This window comes from Thermobia domestica, chromosome 11, assembly GCF_964235325.1.
Source record: "Thermobia domestica chromosome 11, izTheDome1.hap1.1, whole genome shotgun sequence".
In the NCBI taxonomy this organism is placed as follows: domain Eukaryota; kingdom Metazoa; phylum Arthropoda; class Insecta; order Zygentoma; family Lepismatidae; genus Thermobia; species Thermobia domestica.
Window position 1 is genome coordinate 18,471,328 of NC_137464.1, and position 19,870 is coordinate 18,491,197.

The 19,870-nt window shown below is 37.7% G+C and overlaps 2 protein-coding genes across 8 annotated transcripts in view; one reads left to right on the top strand and one right to left on the bottom strand.

The window, feature by feature from the left end:
- LOC145663940 (dynein regulatory complex subunit 7-like) overlaps positions 1 to 19,723 on the bottom strand; it is a 105,691-nt gene extending 85,968 nt beyond the window's left edge. Inside the window, exon 1 of one of the 3 annotated variants that reach the window (XM_081730161.1) lies at positions 19,368 to 19,723. Coding sequence is in view for 2 of the 3 variants with exons in the window: in XM_081730159.1 (XP_081586285.1) it covers positions 8,824 to 8,835 (12 nt within the window). In the remaining variant the exon portion in view is untranslated. Of the gene's footprint in view, positions 1 to 8,823; positions 9,168 to 19,367 lie in introns of those variants that run through there. The other 2 variants (XM_081730159.1, XM_081730160.1) reach the window with 2 other exon arrangements.
- The window catches only part of Bruce (BIR repeat containing ubiquitin-conjugating enzyme), a 195,271-nt gene continuing 186,905 nt past the window's right edge, over positions 11,505 to 19,870 (top strand). For all 5 annotated transcript variants that reach the window (XM_081730148.1, XM_081730149.1, XM_081730150.1 and 2 more), the window contains exon 1: positions 11,505 to 11,733. In XM_081730148.1, the coding sequence (XP_081586274.1) occupies positions 11,520 to 11,733 (214 nt within the window). In that variant the 5' untranslated portion in view covers positions 11,505 to 11,519. The remainder of the gene's footprint in view (positions 11,734 to 19,870) is intronic.

Consider the following 19,870-nt stretch of genomic DNA (forward strand, 5'->3'; position numbering starts at 1 on the left):
GATTTGGTAGCGTCTAAAGCCAACCATAGGGGGTCTAGACATTTTTGGTGGTGAATTTTACGTTTTATAGAACAAAATTTTCCAGTCTGTACCTATATTTGCACAGATAAAAATATCGTGACCCAAAAGCTAAATTTCGTGACTTTAGTCTTTCGTGACCGATAGACACCCTGTACATGTACATCAGAAACTCCATACATGATCAGAAAGCATACTGAAGTGTCGTGTTAGTCAAGAGGAAGTGTGTTGTTAAACAATGCACGGTGACTTAGTGGTGGATTGCTCACCCTTAGTGCGGGTGGTCACTGGCTCGATACCAGTCCATGTGAGTATGTGGTAGGAACATAGCGTTCATATCTTTCTCGTTCCTCGCTGTCTCCATCAATTGTTTCCTAATCATTACTTTCATTACCCATCCGCCTCTTTTAATCTAAATGGAACGAGACATTAAATTAAGGATTTCATTTGCGCTTGCTTTCTTTTTCACGCCTCTTTTCTCATTAATGCAGGTAGTCCGTACTTTGCCAGCACTCTTTTATAACTTTCAAGAGTTATCATGGCCTCTGATCACTGAAAAATTTATAGCTGTCGCTTCTCTTCTATGGCGCAAACAGTTAATTATCTTTTCATTTTCCCCCCAGTTGTCAGTTTTATTGAGCCATCTATTGGGAAGTATCGACACTTTTTGAAAACACGTATCATCCCTTTGCGGGAAATAGGAATGCCTGGGGTGTTTCCTTCGTACAATACAAAGTATTTGCTGTAACTTTTCGATACATCCGTATATATACACGTATAAGTGCAAAATTAAATGTACGAATATGAACGTCTAGTCAATTACCAGAAAATGTACAACGTGCATGTCTAAAGGTTAATTTAAAATGCTATTTTGGTCAGGGACACCCGCAGGATTTTCTCCAAGGGGGACCAAAATACAGATTCCAAGAAGGGCAAAAGACCGTTTCCTAGGGGACAAAAGACCGACTCCAAGAGAGGGGGCAAATCACTGACACTCAAGATAGTGGCAATGCACACAAACTTTTGTGCAAGTATATAATACATAATATAAAACAATAGTTACTTTTACGCACAGGGCCGGCCCTAGGTAATTTGCCGCCTCCGTGCAAAGGCATCTTGACACGCCTTTTAATTTCACCAGAAAGAACACATCTTAAAAGCCATGATTTTAAATATGCTACCCCATCATGAACAATGGGAAGGAAAGAGCATTCCCACTGAAAAAGGCCTAAACGTAACATTCACAATCTCGTTGTGTCTTTTTATATATATACAGTGGGTTGATTAATTCGTGTGTCAATTTCATTTGTTCACTGTGCAAAAGTGTTGTTTGAGTTGAGTTGATTTTAGTTTAGCGTCCCTTTCAGCAACGAGGCTATATGAGACGTGGACCTACTGATTAACGTGGAATCCGAACCACATGAGCTCCCGCCGGGAATACTGTGCAAAAGTGGTTGGAGGTAAAGCCGTATAGTTTGGTGTAACTTTAGACGAAGGACATAAGTTTTGTTTCGTCATAGAAGCATGTCACTTGTACTAAAGATTAAAGAGATATAGGGTCAAAGGTCAAATTTCGATTTTTTCCTTATGGGACTGCAATGGTAAATTCCGAAAGAGCATGAAAAAATGTAAATCGAAGTGATAACAAAGAAATAGCTGCATGGTATGATTATACGTCATAAGCCGATAAAATATGCGTCAATCAAATGTCAAGGTCAAAGGTCACGGTCAGATCAAGGTCACAGGTCACCTTGAGAACCCATTTGAATACACAGAAAAAAACGCAATGTCCTATCAAAACATGTTAAACATCAAGGAACACTCAAAAGTAGTATGAGGTCAAAGGTCAGAGGCAAATACAAGGTCAAAGGTCAACCACAAAAATCAAATAGTCGCTGGGAAAGCAGCAGTTTTTATAACAAAAGGACATGTTGAAGGACGAAAGAAAACAGTTGAACAATCAGGGAACAATCCATACTACGCTGAGGTTAAAGGCAACGGGCAAATACAAAGGTCAACCACAAAAATCAAATTTATTTCTAAACGAAACGTGAACACAATATGGGTATGCTTATCACTGCGTTGTTTGTGCTCTCAGAAATGCACTAGGTTTATCTAACATGAGCGTCAATACTCCATTTTGAGGATTTAGTGTCACTTGGCTAAACAGTATTTCACTTATTCTACATGTCCGCCACCGTGGGCTAAGCACAGATTGATTCTGTGAATCAACTGCTTAGTGAACACTTTTTCAAGCATGGTAGGAGTGATGTACTCAACACTGCGTTCGATTTCTTGCCTTAGTTGCAAAACAGATGTGAATTTATTTCTATACACCAATTGTTTCAGAAACCCCCAAAGAAAAAAGTCACACGGCGACAAGTCGGGACTTCTTGGTGGCCATTGCACTTCATTTCCTATATAGATCACACGTTGACCAAACCGTTTCCTCAGAACAGCCATAGTTTCATTCGTACGATGCGCAGGAGCACCATCTTGCTGATACCAAATTTCATCATTCTCATTCATGTTCAGACGATCCAACTCCGGGAAAAGAAACTCACGTAACATACGCTGATAAGATTATTGTGTCACATTTGCGTCGAAGAAGGGACCAATGATTTGCGTTGCTATGATACCCATCCACACCATTACACCAGTTTGATCAATGGAACGTTCACTGCGAACATGTGGTTGAGAATGAACCCAATATCGAGCATGAGAAGACGAAACGGAACCATTAACAAAAGAATTTGCTTAATCTGTCACAAGTAATTGGAATAAGAACATGGGCGGCGATTAGGGGGGCAAAGGGGAGCAGTTGCCCCCCACTTTTTTGAAGTAGCCCATTAATGTATATAGTTTCATTTTAAAATGTAAAGTTTTTGTATGTATTACTGGTTCATAGACAAAAAATGGTGCCATATAATACTTGTCTTTGCATGAATAAGTATTGGTTGTTGAGCTCCTTCGTGGCTAAGTGGTTAGCGTACGCGCCTTAGGCGTGGGAGACCCGGGTTCGATTCCCGGCGGGAGTTCATGTGGTTCGGATTCCACGTTAATCAGTAGGTCCACGTCTCATATAGCCTCGCTGCTGAAAGGGACGCTAAACTAAAATCAACTCAACTCAAGTATTGGTTGTTTTCTCGTGGAGCACAACAATTGCAGCATACTTTTCACTACTTTTTACAAGGGCTCGATATGTTAGTCAGCCACTTTGAAACTAATTGAGAGAATATTTCGAAAAAAAAAAAAAAAGTCTTTCACAAGTTATGCTTTAATTGCACAAAAACGACAGTTTCTAAAATATCTTCTTTTGTTCCTAATACTAAGGATTATTGGTTAAAAAGATAGTAATAAGAAACAACTTCTATCTTTTCCATTATTTTGCAGTGTAATATACGAGTTAAGTGCTGTGTTTAGGGGTATACGAGTGCATATGCAATTAAATTTAGTGAATTCAACATAATTCTATGTTTTAGTAATATTTTGTATAACTGGAGTGTGGAGTGATGCTAAGTACGAGGGTCATTTAACTCGAAGTGGCAACATAGTTATGAAATGGAATGCAGTGAATCACTCACCTCAAGAAGCTTACAGCCCTTCGATGTAATCTCCACCAGCCTGTTGAACCCTTCACCAGATGTCTGGTAACCGTTAAATACCTGTCAAAGCCCCACTTTGTAGAGGGTGTTGACAGTGCGCCATAAGGCACGAACAATGCTGGGAATGTCTCTGAAACGTTTGCCCCTGAGAGATTCTTTCATTTTTGGTGAATCTCAGGGAGTCATATCCGGGGAATATGGCGGGTGCTCCAGTACCTCCTAACCCCAACGTCGTAACAGTCTGTACTGGCTTGGCTGTATGGCATCTCACATTGTCGTGTAGGAGAATTGGTCCAGACTCCAGGAGATGTGGATATTTGCGCCGCAATGCTGGTCGCAAATGGTGACTAAGGTATGAAGCATAGTATACAGCATTGACGGTAACGCCCGGTAGAACTTGATGTGACAGAATAAGGCCTTCGTGGTCATATGACATTATCATCATCACCTTCAAGTTTACTGGCTCTTGCCTAAGCTTATTCTGGGTGACCATTTACTCAACTGACGTTTCAATTCAGGCTCGTAGGATCTTCCCAACGTTTCGTTACTTGCAATAATGAGGTGCAAGAAGTAATCACCTTCCTCATTGTAACGTTGAAGGTGTAGAGGCGCACAATCTTAAATATGCCACATCTGAAAATCACTCAGAGCATGGGGTGCCCATCTGACTCGAATTTTCCGCATAACAAGATCTTGTGTTACCATGCGGAACACTGATCCGGAAGAAATGTTCAGCTCCTGCACCAATTCACTACAAGTCCAGCGCTGATCACCGCCAAGCAATCTCCGTAGTCTTACAAGATGAATTTCGTCCGTAGCCTTCGCATATGCCCTCCACCGTCCATTTTGTCTGTTGACTGTCGACCCGCCTGAAATGCTGCAACTCATCTGGCCACTGTCCGATACGATAGAGCATCTTCACTACAGGCCTGTACTAATGCTCTGTGAATCGTCCTAGCATTTCGCCTTCGTGCCATCTGGAATTTCATAAACACACACTGTTCTGCAAGCGTGAACATTGCGTTACGGAGGTATTTCACACAACAATCACTTTAACAATGTCTACTAGCCACACACATCGTAATATGGGACCGTAACAGCGTTGAACTGACTCGTACACATCAACGGAACACACTATGTTCGTCCTTTGTCTCCTGCCCACATGACACTCCAATCTTAGCAGTGTCGCCAGTTCCAGTTAAATGACCCTCGAATTAGGCCTATGTTTTCATGTGTTCCAAGAAGGTGAAGACTGCACCTAATGACAACGAATATGTTTCTGGAAGTTGCAGAGGCAAATATTTCTTTAAATGTTGTAGTATATGCTTCTAGTGTTTACTGTCTTTCATTTTCTGAGAGTAATAACCTGTGTGAAATTAAAAATTAAGTTTTCATTTATCCCCAGTATCAACATAACATTTGCAAAACAATCCACATTATTCTTTAATATGATTAATATTATTATTTCTATTTATTTGTTTTGCATTTGTTATTAAATAATCTGATCACACAATTTTTCACACTGAATTTTAGGATGCTCATAAGAAAGGAATCAAATCTCTTCTGACACTTTCGTTGTTTTAAGAGTACAAATGTACCTACTTGCGCTAGTACCTACTTGCGTTGCTCTCGTAAATTTAGTTTATAAAATATGAAATAGATATACGGTATTTTAACAGAAAAAATATCATCCTATTAGTTATGCAACATTTCGTCAAAGTGTTAGAAATAACAAGGGAACTAAGATTGATATACAAATATTCGGATCATATCTTGCCCCCCCCCCACACACACACTTTTAAAGTCCAATCGCCGCCACTGAATAAGAACATGGGGTTTTCGTTCAATTTATCAATGAACCAATTACAAAAGAACACACGCTCACCGGACTTCCCTGATTTCCTGAACTTCCCTGATTTTGTACGGTTTTAATTCCATTCTTTTTAACAGTTTAGTTAAGGTTAACTTATTAAGACCAACTGCAAGACTACGACGGGTCAGAGACTTTTGAGAGGATTGAAGAATAGATACAGCTACTTCCCTTTTCTTCCTTGGAGTCGTTACTGTTGCGGGTCTACCAGCCCTTTTCCTCGTCATTAGGTGTTTTGTATGGAAACAGTTACTGCGAAACTGTTTATAGAGACGATGTATCTGGGTGTTTCTTATGACAACGTTCCACTCTGCGTGAGCTCTTCGTCATGTAGCTGAAGCAGATTTACCACACTGAATATAACACTCCACTAAATCTGCTCGTTCTTCTGCCGATAAAGAATTCATTGCGAATATGTACCTTGTCAGAGTTGGGACCAAACCAACTAATAAACAGATACACTTTGAGTGTAGACACAAAATATCTCTCTTGTGTTGTCCTTATTCGACTTCAACTGCACTTGACTGCTTAATATTAACACGAGTGGCGTCTCTAAGACTATGCACAAATTGTGTGCTCTATCAGCGTCTGAGGCAGCCACGCCTACTATTGTCAAGGTCCCCCGTGGTGCCATCCAGCTTGTAGCTCGTTCATCACGCTTGCAACTTTATAGTACGCCAAACGGAGGTGCTGGACTTGATTGTTCAACTGTTTTCTTTCGGCCTTCAACATGCCCTTTTATTATAACAACTGCTGTTTTCCCAGCGACTATTTGAATTTTGTGGTTGACCTTTGACCTTGTATTTGCCCGTTAACTTTAACCTCAGCGTAGTATGGATTGTTCCTTGATTGTTCAACTGTTTTCTTTCGTCTTTCAATATGTCCTTTTGTTATAACAACTGCTGCTTTCCAAGTGACTATTTGATTTTTGTGGTTGACCTTTGACCTGTATTTACCTGTGACCTTTGGCCTCATACTACTATTGAGTGTTCCTTGCTTGTTCCGCTGCTTCATTTTGATGTTTAACATGTTTTGATAGGACTTTGCATTTTTTTTTCTGTATATTCAAGTAGGATCTTAAGGTGACCTATGACCTTGATCTGACCGTGACCTTTGACCTTGACATTTGATTGACGCATATTTTATCGGCTTACGACGTATAATCATACCTTGCAGCTATTTCTTTGTTATCACTTCGATTTACATTTTTTCATGCTCTTTCGGAATTTTCCATTGCAGTCCCATAAGGAAAAAATTGAAATTTGACCTTTGACCCTATATCTCTTTAATCTTTAGTACAAGTGACATGCTTTTATGACGAAACAAAACTTATGTCCTTCGTCTAAAGTTACACCAAATTGTACGGCTTTACCTCCAACCACTTTTGTACAGTGAACAAATGAAATTGACACATGAATTAATCAACCCACTGTATATATATCGAACTTCGAACTTCAATCTCCAAGATATCAGTTTGCAATTCCAGTGCAACTACCTCTTTCATCTTAATTTCTTGGTTTCTCTTCTACATCTGCTAAGATTTTTTTTAAAAAAAGTTTCCATTTTCAATGATAAGGAAGTTGTGAAGACAAAGACAAGCCTAGTTTTCATATCAAATTGTGATAACTAACTTAATAGAACAGGTATTTGCTACTGTTCGAGAATTGAGTTCTTGTATTTGATAACAATCAAGCAATTCATACTGTGATTTATTTGATCATTTGCTTTAGCACTGTCCATGTGATCTAACGCTAATGCGACCTAAACATGATGCACTTGCACACGTAGTGCACTTGCACATATGGTAGAGCCGGTCCTCTTTACGCACAAATCCTGATTATCTGCAGCAAATAAACTAAGGTACTTTAATATTTAACATAAATAAGTTAAGTACTATAGTATGTGAGAACAAATTAGTATGTTGTATTTCCAAGGGAACACGTTAGCCGCCAAGCCATATTTCGGGGTATTTAGCACCCCACTATTTGTGCATCAGAATTATGCACATGGCGGCCAACGTGTTAAAAATCCAGGGGGACAACGAGGATATAGAGGGTAAAAATTAGCAGGGGGTATTCAGAACCCATACTATGATAGATATATAATAAGTTTACTATAAACTTCCAAATACATAAAACAACAACTTCAACTATTTTTTGACTTGAAAAAGGGGCCTAGGCCCCCGAGCCCCAGCCTAGATCCGCCACTGGCCGTCCCTTTCTCCCCGATGCTGATTCTGGTATTTTCAAATCCGAATTCAGACATAATACACACAACAGGATCTTGATATCGAAAAGACAGAACGGCATAGTATATACCGGAAGTTGTTTATTACCTTCACTCGTGCTTAGATAAGTTACGACTAAAATACAACTAATAATTCTAACAAAATATGACTTATTTGTCTTTAGACTTAGAGAACTCTAGTTCAAACCTCTTTGGAGGGACTACGTTAAATGGAACGATTGGTATAAATATACGCTATTACGTGTTTTACATTCGAGAGCACGGAATACGCATCTGCCAGACTTCAGTATGATTAGCAATGGTTGGAACCAGACCTTGTTACCTAGATCAGTGGTTCCCAACCGATGTGTCGTGACACATGGTGTGTCACGCAGTCTCCTTAGGTGTGTGGCAAAATTTTAGAATTTAAAAATCATGAAGAATTTAATAATAATTAGTTAAAATCGAAAGAGACTGTACTAGTCAACACCTCCAGTGGTAGCATCAATGTTCTACATAGAAAAAATGAAATGAAATCTTTAAGTTTTACGTCCCACGCTTATGCTGGCTAGGCTAAAGGAGACGGTGATGATGAGTGAAATGGTGGAATGAAGAAAGTGGGAGGAAACGGGAGAACCACGAGAAAACCCACGAGCACGGTGTTTGTCCACCACAAAGTTCACATGGCGCGAGCTGGGATCGATCCAGGGACCCCAAGCACCGGAGGTGAACGCTCTACCATTGAGCCACCGCGCCCCCAGTGCTACATAGAGTCATTATAAAAATTAATAGGTTTGACTATTATTATTATTATTATTATTATTATTATTATTATTATTATTATTATTATTATTATTATAAATAAAAATATCATACAAGTGTGTCGGGATGTCCTGGACATTCCGTAAAATGTGTCGTGTCAAAAAAGGTTGAGAACCACTGACGTATATAGAAACATGTATAAACAGTCCTATATATCTTTACAATTTGAATTTCTGAGAGGGAAATATAATAACATTCTATTATTAATGAATTATGAGATAGTAATGCGTGATATATTTACATATAATGTTAACAATTATAAAACAAGCGTATAATACTTACCTGTTCCTTCATTAAAATAGAACAATCAATAAGATTTTAGAAAGCCATATAGCCAGAATGCTTGCCTCCTTGCAATCGATCAAACATGCAACATGTGGTGATTAGTAAGAAAAGCGTTCAGCGTACACTCGTCACGAGCAGACAAGATGCACTTTGTATACAGTGTACTGAACTATACGTAGAGCCTATTGTCATGAATCTACGAAATACGGTAGACTTATATACTTTGCACATTAATGTCGATATGGTGTAAGAAAAACTTTTATTGCAAAATAGATTAAAATAAATGAAGTTGAACCTCATTAAACAAACTTTACACAAATCGAGGATCGCAAAGCAAAATAAGCGACAAGAAATCATAGACTATTGTTTATACAAATCGCGAGTAGTCATGAAGCTTGCCCTAGATTTATCAATTTCACCACCCAATAGAACACAAGGACGTTTCTCAGTCGTCAACCTCCCCTTCACGAAATTTTGCGAGTATCATCTTTCGTTATACGGAGAATATCTTCTGAGGGTGCAGTTTTATCGGTTTCGTTTTGTTGTTGTTATTGTTGTTGTTATTTTATATTTTTTGCTATTATTATTGTTACTATTTCGTTCGATTAATTGTTCGTGTTCGTGTTATGGTTCTGTAAATGCTGTTTTTTCCCCCCTTGGTTGCCATATCTTTTAGTTTGGCAACGTTGTTGGTGCACTACTGCTGTTTCAATTTTTCTCAATTGTGCATTCGGAAGGCAGCTCCACGACTCGTACCTAATTAATCCGACGCTTCACATAAAAGGGAGAGCACTTCAGTGATAAATGTAGAGCCCAGGCTTCATGAGTCGCAATATAAAATACAAGTTTTGCATTTCGTTGAAGTACATCCATATATAATTAATAACCTAATTCCATACTAAGAGAAGAAGAAGAAGAAGAAGTGGGGCGTTAAGTAACGCAAAAATCTATCATAACTGATATGCCTATTATCGCAAACTAAAACTCAGATTTTGCGTTCCGTTGACGCAAACTGTTACGTAATGGAGAACTAGGGCTCTTTTAAAGAGGACTTCCTTACTCACTGCTATACCCTGTGATTAATGCAAATTAATGATTAGGAAATAATTGGTTGGGTGAGAACAGTGAGGACACTCGGTGCTTATGCTTCCACAAGACATATTGTGTGGCAATCCAAATCAATACTATAAAATCATCTCTTTCGGTACACAAAAAATATTGTCCCCCAAATATTTGTTCCTTAACTTGCCTCTCCCCTGGTGGCGTCATCACTGCCATAGATTGTGCAAGGCAACGAGAAAGTCAAGAGAAAACATATCGACAAGACATTGTCCACCACGTACTCATGGGTGCTATCGAACTTGGGATCTCTTGCAACTGCAACACAAGTGAGCTCTCAATGATTCTCATGAGGCGTAGCAGATTTTCGCAATATATGTTATTTTTGCTGAGTTTCACGTACCACGAAATGCTACGAAACTAAGGGAGACGACGATGATGATAATGAAAGTAGGAGGATGAGAACCCCGAATAAAACCCAAACAGATTTTTATTTTTGACCACCACAATATCCAATAGTTCTACATAAATTCTACAACTATTGTAAAACTTATCCTGAGCTAATTAATGTTTAACGTTTCCATCTATAAGGATCTGGGCTTGATTTCACGGTATATATATGTACTTACAAAATAATGATAAATCTATGCATTAGCTTTTTAAAAATAGTGATAAACCGAAATGCTAGAATAAAGTGTATAGTTACTAACAGCTAATATGTGCTAAATATTTTATATATTTCTTTTTACTTAGGGAAAATTAGATTGTAAATTTCACTTTTTCCCGGAAAATTAAAACTTGGAGTTTTGTTTCACAAATGCCTAAAATAGTGGATAGATAATGCTATAAGCATTAGTAGATATCACTACATTATTTGTCATACAGTCATGTTGCCTGATTGACTTTTGGATTTAGCGTACCTTTCAGCAGCGAGGCTATATGAGGCGTGTCACTTCTACTTAACGTGGGATTCGAACCATATGAACTCCGTCCGGAATCGAACCTGTGTCTCTCACGTCAAATGCGCGTATGGTCACCGCTTAGCCAGCAGGGATGTCATATTGTGGTTCATTATAGTCTAGGCCCACATAGGCCTATAATTGCCGTATTATATCGGTATTAAATATCGTAGTAGTAAAAGAGATTTAAAAATATTATCTGGTGTGTGATGCATCACTGATAATCAGCAATTAGATTATTTGTAACGGAAGTTTATTATTTTATTTGTTCATGTAATTTCCTTACAATATTCGTCCTATTTATGCATTTTCGTCAAATCATGTTTCGTATGCTACCTAATTTCAAACAATAAATTTCATTTCTTATGTTTGAAAAGTAATCACCTACAATTTCCTTCCAAATCAAACGTAAAGGAAAAGTAAATTAATTGATAGTTTTGCGTCATTGTATGCAATCAATGGGCCTACATATTTTAAAATCTGTTGTATTTATATTTCCATATATGCATTAAGAAAAAGAAAGAAAAGAACTAGTTTAAAACTCGAAACCTAAATGTTTGCATGAAATGACTATGCATTCTTCTCAACAGCAGAATTAAATATTTCAATACTTGTCAATCTTCGTTTGTTTCCAAGTTGCGACTACACTTCTCGCTGCATCGCCATACTGTTCACATGATCATCAAATCGGTGGGGGACTATGGGAATAAAATGGCTGAGTGTGGAGTGTCGTATTTGGTTGAGGACGGTTATCTTAATGTACAAGCAGATTCGAGGAGCATTATTTATCATCCGAATTTAAATGTTATTTTGATTACGACTAAAGACTCAGAAGTCCTTGCTCTTGATGTAAATTCCGGTGTAATATTGCAGAAGAGTTCTCTGTCTGGTAAGTTGTCATGGGGCTGTGGTATACTGATACACGTTGGACGTGATATTTCAATGAATTAAATATTTTCCTTGGTTTGTAGCAAGCATATGGAGCTGTTTAGTGTAGGGATGTAGGTATTTTGTTTACACTGTAGTACATAATTGTAAGTAGCATTCGATATACATAAAATATGCATTAAGATTGTCAACAAGAGTAGGTGGTGTCAGTGTTAACTAGATCACTTTTTTTTTCTTTGAAGTACATTATAGCCTTCTACTTCAGTAGTTTGTTTCTGAACTTCTGTAGAACATAATTAAATGGAATCTTTAATAATATGAATTGTTTCGTTTATGTGAGATACATATGTATAGGAAGTATTTCCGTTAGAAATGTCACGTATCAAATAGTTCACAATATGTACCGTTAGATTCTTAACTATTTGTGACGTATAACATTCCTATGCTAGTGAAAAGTTATTATGCATGATATTGTAAGGCAGTCATTAACGGCTGTATTATGCTGAAAAATGGTTTTATAATACCGTGCATATTGTGAAAATAGAAAACATTTCCTAATTAAGCCCTTGTACACGTTATTATTTATAATTTTTGTTATCTTCCGCTCATGGCGTCCCCACATGTACCTGTTTCCTACGTTGTGTTATTATTATTTTAACCCTCATATACACGCGCTAAATTTTAGAACTTAAACACACGCGCAGGGTGTTTTTCATCCTATCTGTTACGTTATTATTGAATAAAATTTATTGTACGTATTTGGGATGTAAGACTAAAATTATGTAAAATTCACGTTTTCTAGGAGATACTATATTTCCCGGTTGATTTTTTATTTCATCGCCATCGCTATTTTTATTAAATAAAATTTTTTGTACGTATTTGGGATGTAAGACTAAAATTATGTAAAATTAACCTTTTCTACGAGATACTATAATTTTTCCCGGTAGATTTTTTATTTCATCGCCATCGTGAAAGAAAAATAATTTTACCCTGTTTTTATGTTTCACATTTTATACGTTGCTATAAAATATTTTATGTCTTTCAATTTTTAGTGAGTGTTTTTAGTGTTTGTATGTGTTAAGAGGATGAATATATTAAACAATCGCATGTATTTTTTCGTATGTTCATTTCAAACGTTTTTCAGAAAAATAGCATTAAACATTCATTACATACAAATATTCAAAACAACATGTACTGGAACTTTCTCCATTAAGTGAATATAAAAATGTTATTTTAATATCATGTAGAACAAAAATAGAATAATATCATATGGCATGAAAATAGATATTTTTCTAACCGTATTACACATTTACTGTCGTTTCCCCCACGTATCAAGTGAAAGAGCAAAATTTTAATCGAGAGCACACTTTTTATAAATCTGTTTTACTTCCTGCAGATCAATTTGTTGCAGTTGCAGCATGAAAATTGAGTTTTCGTGTCCTTTTGACGCAGGCATATTTCAAACCCTCCATAAGTTCTCTTTTCTTTTCCCTTTTTGGGTTTATCTTCAAGACTAATGATGCGCTTGACCGCTGCTTTCAGATAAGAGAGTAGAAAATGTAGAGATAGCATAGATGCAATGTGGACCTGCAAAGCTGCAAACCCAGTTGCTTCCCGCTACTTGGTTTTGCACTTCAATGTTATGTTTGAAAATGGCAAGAGCCTGCAATGTTTGTCACGTCAAAAAACACTTGAAGTGGCCAACGCTTACACTTTCTTGACACAGTATGCGTTCCGCACAGCTTTTCAACATCGATCCCGCCTATATGTAAATTATAATCAGTTATAATAACAGTTTTTCTTCACCTGTGTCTGGATCAATTTTGTCATTGAGCATTGTTCATGCCACAACTCTTCCCGGCTTGGGAGCATAAGAAGTGATAGTCATATCCTTGGAAAAGGCGAATAGGCTTGAATATTTCCTCTTTCTGCTTTTAGTTCCTGCGGATCGTACCCGTACAAGTTAGTATTCTTGTTCGGTATTTAGGCCATGACCACTTTCATGTAGATCATTATCTGCGTCACTAGATTCTTTAGGAATCAGTTCTTCATCACATCAAAGAGGTTCCTTATTCTCTCTTCTTCTTGCGCAACACTGTCCATTTTGTGTCCTCTCCTTACGGCGACTTTTTTTTTTTTTTTTTTAAGTTGACCAGAATAATATTGGCCTATATAACTAAATATATATATTAAACACACGGTTTTAGAAAACCTAGATTGAAAACTAACAAACACACGCGTGGGGTGAATTTCACCCCAGCGAAAGTTCTATGATCCATACACCACGACCGCTTAACGAAAATTAACTGAATGTTAGGTGAATACTATCAGAAGTTGCGCCCAGAAAGGTACCTATAAACTGAGGACGCTACAATCGTTTTTCTTTTGCTAGCACAGAAATAAAATGGTTTGGGGTGGATTTCCCCCAGTGTGTGTGTTTAAAGGTTAATATATCTTACCCACAGTTAACTTACTTCTGTTTCATTTCTTCTGCACTCGTGTTAGCTACAAATATTTCTGATTTTCAGGCTTTTTCTACTCTTCACTTAAAAAAAAAAAAGTATTTCTATGTTGTATTACTGTGCGAAAGTAATACCTTTAAATTGTTAAGTATTGCATACTTCTCAGTATTCAGAAATAACAAAAACACTGAACCCTTCTCTGTGCGATGTAGGATATATAGCTTCAGAAATTGCTGCTAAACATTTGTGAACGATGTTATTCAATTTTGATGCTTGTTTGAAGAGAGATTCTGCCAAATATCCATCGAAAAGGGGGGAGGGTAAAGTTGGGGACTGGACCCTCTATAAAATCTACCTTCGTGGATACATCGAGCTAAAACGTAAACGTTTCGTGTTCATGGGACATTCAATGCATCTCTTTGGGACATCAAAAATTACGAAACGCCTACAAAATTTTTACTTGTAGTTTTCCCTCCAAAATACTAGGTTGTGATCCAGGCTCACGGTGTAGTGATTATTGTTCGAAATAAAGTATGGACGTATGACAGAAAGACTAGTGCATAAAACACGAACCGACTTGTGCTAGGTGACCACTAAAAAAGTACGAATGCTATTTAACCGAGGCAGGGCAGGAGCGCAGCAGGGGGACCGAGCTGCAGCAAGGGGGTGTGTACGTAGAGAGCAGGCGCTGGGTATATGCATAAACAAGGTAGTGAAAAAGAACCACTTTATGTGTCATAAAATGCATGGCTTATATATTCCAGTCTTGGGGGAGCTACTAAATGATATCCAAAATTAACAAAATGTACTAAGGTTAGATTCGATTAGGTTTGGTAACATGTTCCTCTTTTCTGTAGTTTTAGCACGTTTTCATACTTAATATATTCTGTTCGTCTGTTTAGTAGATCATGCCTTTCATACAATTTCAACAACTGACACTCCTTATTTTTGAATGATTCAATAAAATTCAAACACGATATGTCACAATCTTGTCATTTACGCACTGTTTGCACACTGCCTTTCCCATAAATCATAACAAGTGTACCTCTTCGCCAAATAGTCCCTTCCGTCTTCATGTATAGTACAGTTTACATCAAAAAGAACTAACAACAAGTATTCTCTTAACTTCAGCTATTCCCTTCACCTGATTTACACTCACAAACCAAACAAAATTCTCCAAATTTTCTGAAATTAGTCCGACGATACAGCAGTTAACCCCATATCTCGACTTTACATGTTAGAGATCACGCGGGTAGAGGTACCGTGCTCCGAAGACACCGGGCGTACAAATTGCTAATTTTGGCGCGAAGCTACGTGGTCGGGGGACTTCTTGATTCTTGGATAGTCTTCATTTTTCCGTAGAGTTTGTATTTCGGGGTCGCCATTTGCGGCAATTAACCCATAATTTCGAAGGTAAATGAACAAAAGTTAATACATCGATATATCCATGGTATATAAAACTTTCCCTGTGAGATCTTCACTTTTTTTTCGTTCTAAAACAGTAAAATTGAGGCTAGGTTTACACATTTCTACTGGCCAGTGGCTTCACAAAATAAAAAAAGAGTTCACAATTGTAATTAGGATAGTGTATAATATGGAAATTACACATTTGGCAGATTATATCTATATTTCATCTTGTACCGGTACTACATGATTTCCGTGTTATGCATATTTTTATCAATATACGGCAGTCGAAGTGTGTTCGTAAAAAAATGAGTTTATTTTAGTTTAACGTTCTTTAGGCTAAAGAAGACGGATAAATAACGAAAATGAATGATTGTGGAATTAAAATTTTGTGCTCTTCCGGGAATCGAACTAGGGACCATATGCACCAAAGGCACACGCGCTAACCAAAAACCAACAGAAGGACATGTGTGTTCGTATATAATCTTGGTGTGTGTTCATTGTTTAGAGAGAGTAGCATATTTTTATTCGGTACGTGACGTTTGGGCGCGGACATTTGGGCCCCGCCGTTTGGGCACTGGACGTTTGGGCGCGAGGCCATTTGGGCGCCAGACGTTTGGGCGCGAGTTAAATTAAAAAGTCATTATGTTAGGCGCTGAGTTCTAAGTTCCAATCAAGATATCACAAGGTGTCTACTGTAGTGGAAGTCCTTGAATTATGCTGGATTTTGTTTTACATACTAGAAATACTGGAATTTCAAAATTATAAAAACTGAATTAACAATTAAATTTTGTAAATTTAAGTTTCAAAGTTAAGTATTTCAGCTTTTTATTTGATAACTTTTCAAACCAAAGGTAAGTAGACCAAACTAGATATGATTGACTGCATTACATACATAGTGAGCCTATTCCATTAGAAAAATTAAACAGGCCTTCTACTGTAGTTATGCAATAAGTGTGAATGTCAAACACATTTCTAGTGGCTAAATGATCAATATATTTCTACTTAAAAATATTTTTCACATTTATGGGGACCGCGGTGGCTCAGTGGTAGAGCGTTCGCCTCTGGTGCTTGGGGTCCCGGGTTCGATCCCAGCCCCCGCCAAGTAAACCTTGTGGTGGACAAACACCGTGTGCGTGGGTTTTCTCGGGGTTCTTCCATTTCCTCCCACTTTCTTCATTTCACCATTTCATTCATTACTCATCATCACCGTCTCCTTTAGCCTAACCGGCCTAACCGTGGGACGTAAAACTCTCTGATTTCATTTCAGATTTTATTTTTCACTTTGAAATCGTTCTTTTTTTCCTTTCGCCACTTTCTTTAATGCAGATTAAATGCTTGCAATGGGACGAAAAAAGTGTGTTAAGTTTTGATTTTTATATTGGAATGTTAATGTAAAAATGTGATACCAGAAATACGGCATACTGCAGTTCCTAAACTCAATGTCTTAGACACCCTGTATTAACATCTTTCCCTCATTCGATTAGGATTTAGGATTTTTAGATTTCTGGGCTCTCGGCATCTAAGGCCATTTAGCCCGTCACGTTTGAGGGAGCACACTATTCGGGGAAAGGGAAGGAAGGAAGCGGCCTGGACCTATAAATTAGATACCACCCCGGCATTATTAACAGTTCGTATGATTCCTTCATTTTCTAGCTTTCTTATATAATACAAAAATTAGATCATTAGATCAGAAGTACAAGAATAGTGAACAAGCGAAAAATCTGTCCATGACGAGGTTAGGCAACAAATACCACAAACGCATTAAATTATTTAATTTAGAAAATATACAGATAAATGAGGTGAGATAAAAACAGAAATGTATTATGTTGATTCGTGCTTAGTTTTCAGTGCCTAGCTTACTTTATATGTCGTAAATTGTGATTTTTACTATGTACCTCGCGCCCAAACGTCTGGCGCCTAAACGGCTTTGCGCCCAAACGGCAGCGCCGAAACGTCCGCGCCCAAATGGTGGCGCCCAAACGTCCTGTCCCGTTTTTATTGTAGGCGCGGGTAAACTTTAAATGCTCCGTTCAGGTGATATCCTTATGCAAACACAAGAAATACCACTCGATTAATTTTATCAAAATGGGTCCGAAGTTCCCTAACACTAAGCTAACCCTATTCTACCATACTCTATTGTTCCCTTCTAAAGCAATCATACTTATCGATTCGCAACTGGGTCTTGTGTTGTAAAGTTTTCACATAGCTGATATAAAATTGATTTTTTGCCCGAGATTGTAGAATAATAACACAGGTGATATACAGTCGTGAACATCGTTTCTGCAGTTGTGCGAAATATTTTGTGAAATTGATTTTCAACCTCCGGACAAGACCCCCCTCCCCTTCCTCCTAGGTACTTATTTTCAGATAAAATTGCAACATATTTTCTGTATTGATTTCTTAGGTTAACTTTTATAGTGAACAGCGATGCATAAAGTAATAAAAAGTATAACCTGAGCAGGGCCGGCCTTAGGTGGTGCGGGGCCCCAGATTTACAAGTAACTTGCACCAAGGTCTGTAGATACACGCTTTCCTTGCTGGTCTAGTAGTTACACCCATTTCCCTTTATAACGTTTTTCCATCTGCAAAATGTTCTGGTGAAAACGCTCACCCTGTTCATTGCTTATAGCAGCTAATTTTTCACAGAAGCAACTCAAATCGAAATGCAGATAGTGAATGAATTTTAAAATACATATTTTACCCTTGTGCCTCACAATTTTTCAAGAAGTTTCTGTATCAGTATTTCATAGTTTTTTATTTCTATCTTACAAGTAACCCTGTCGATCTCGAAAGCTATAAAGGTAACCAAGAAAGCTCTGTCGCTTTTTCACCCACCACTTTCGAACATCGACATGTCACCGAAGACGTACCTGGAAGATCAAAAACAGTGTCCCCATCAGCAATGACGACCTTCTGCTAACGTTCTGAAAGGCGATGGATTCCATCGCGGTAGAACTTGGTGGGTCGTGAAGCGAAGAAAGTATAATATCACAGATAATATCACAATTATATCACAGATATTGTGATAATTTATATTGGTAATTATCTTGATGATTCAGGTTATTCAGTACCTATTTATCCATATCTATCACTTACTCGTGCTTACCTCGGTCATATAGTATTTACTTAGAGCTCCCTCGTGGCTAAGCGGTTAGCGTACGCGCCTTTGGCGTGGGAGACCCGGGTTCGATTCCCGGCGGGAGCTCATGTGGTTCGGATTCCACGTTAATCAGTAGGTCCACGTCTCATATAGCCTCGTTGCTGAAAGGGACGCTAAACTAAAATCAACTCAACATAGTATTTACTTACTATGTGAATACTAATACTCACTCAACCTGACGTAGGAGAATGGGGTTATAGTTATTTATGAGAAACAATGACTACTCAATAATCTACCTTTTGCTATCTCATTTTATTATGTGATCTTATCTACACAAGATGTGGGTGTGACTCTTACAGGGCTATTCTAGACCCGATAATGATAACGGATTAATATGTGAGTCACCCCACTTGTAAATAGATTATTAGCATTATCTCAATGTTCTAAATAACAGACGTGATTATCCATCAGCAATACATGGATTGATAAACAAATCAAGAATGCATAGCATTACAATAGAACACTGCTATTACTATTATTATTGTAACTGTTATTATACTACTACTTAGGTTTATCATAACCTACGGTTACGAGGACTGTGAGAATTGCATTGCCTAACTATACTGATGTGTAAAATTAAGAAAAACCATAAAATACACAACTTACATGTTCTGGTCCATCAATACTGTTGACTTAACCAAGAAGCGTTAAGACGAGACTTTCGCGTATACTCGAGACGAGACTAAACCGCGTTTTCAGATGCGAGCCAAGACCGACCGAGATTCGATCTAAGACTGAACAAGGCTGAACGTGACTGAACGAGCCTGCATCCAAAACTGAACACCCTGGTTTAGAAACCAGGAGTTTTTATATTTGCCTCATTTGTTATTTTTCTTTCTCATGTCCTTCCGGGCCAGTACATTCTAGACTATGAAATAATAGTTTTGTGACGTATGCATAGAAAACACAGCTTTTACACTTTCACTGAAGAAATTGTTTTGTCGTATGGGTATTATTCAGTTTCCTGGTATCCTTCTTCCTGTTTTTAACCAAACCAATAATAACTTATTTTTCACACTTTGGTATTTTTCCGGGTGACATTGACTTTTAATAATACAATGTATAATCTTCGAAATTATAAAAATTTCGATCAATCTCGATGTTCTCGT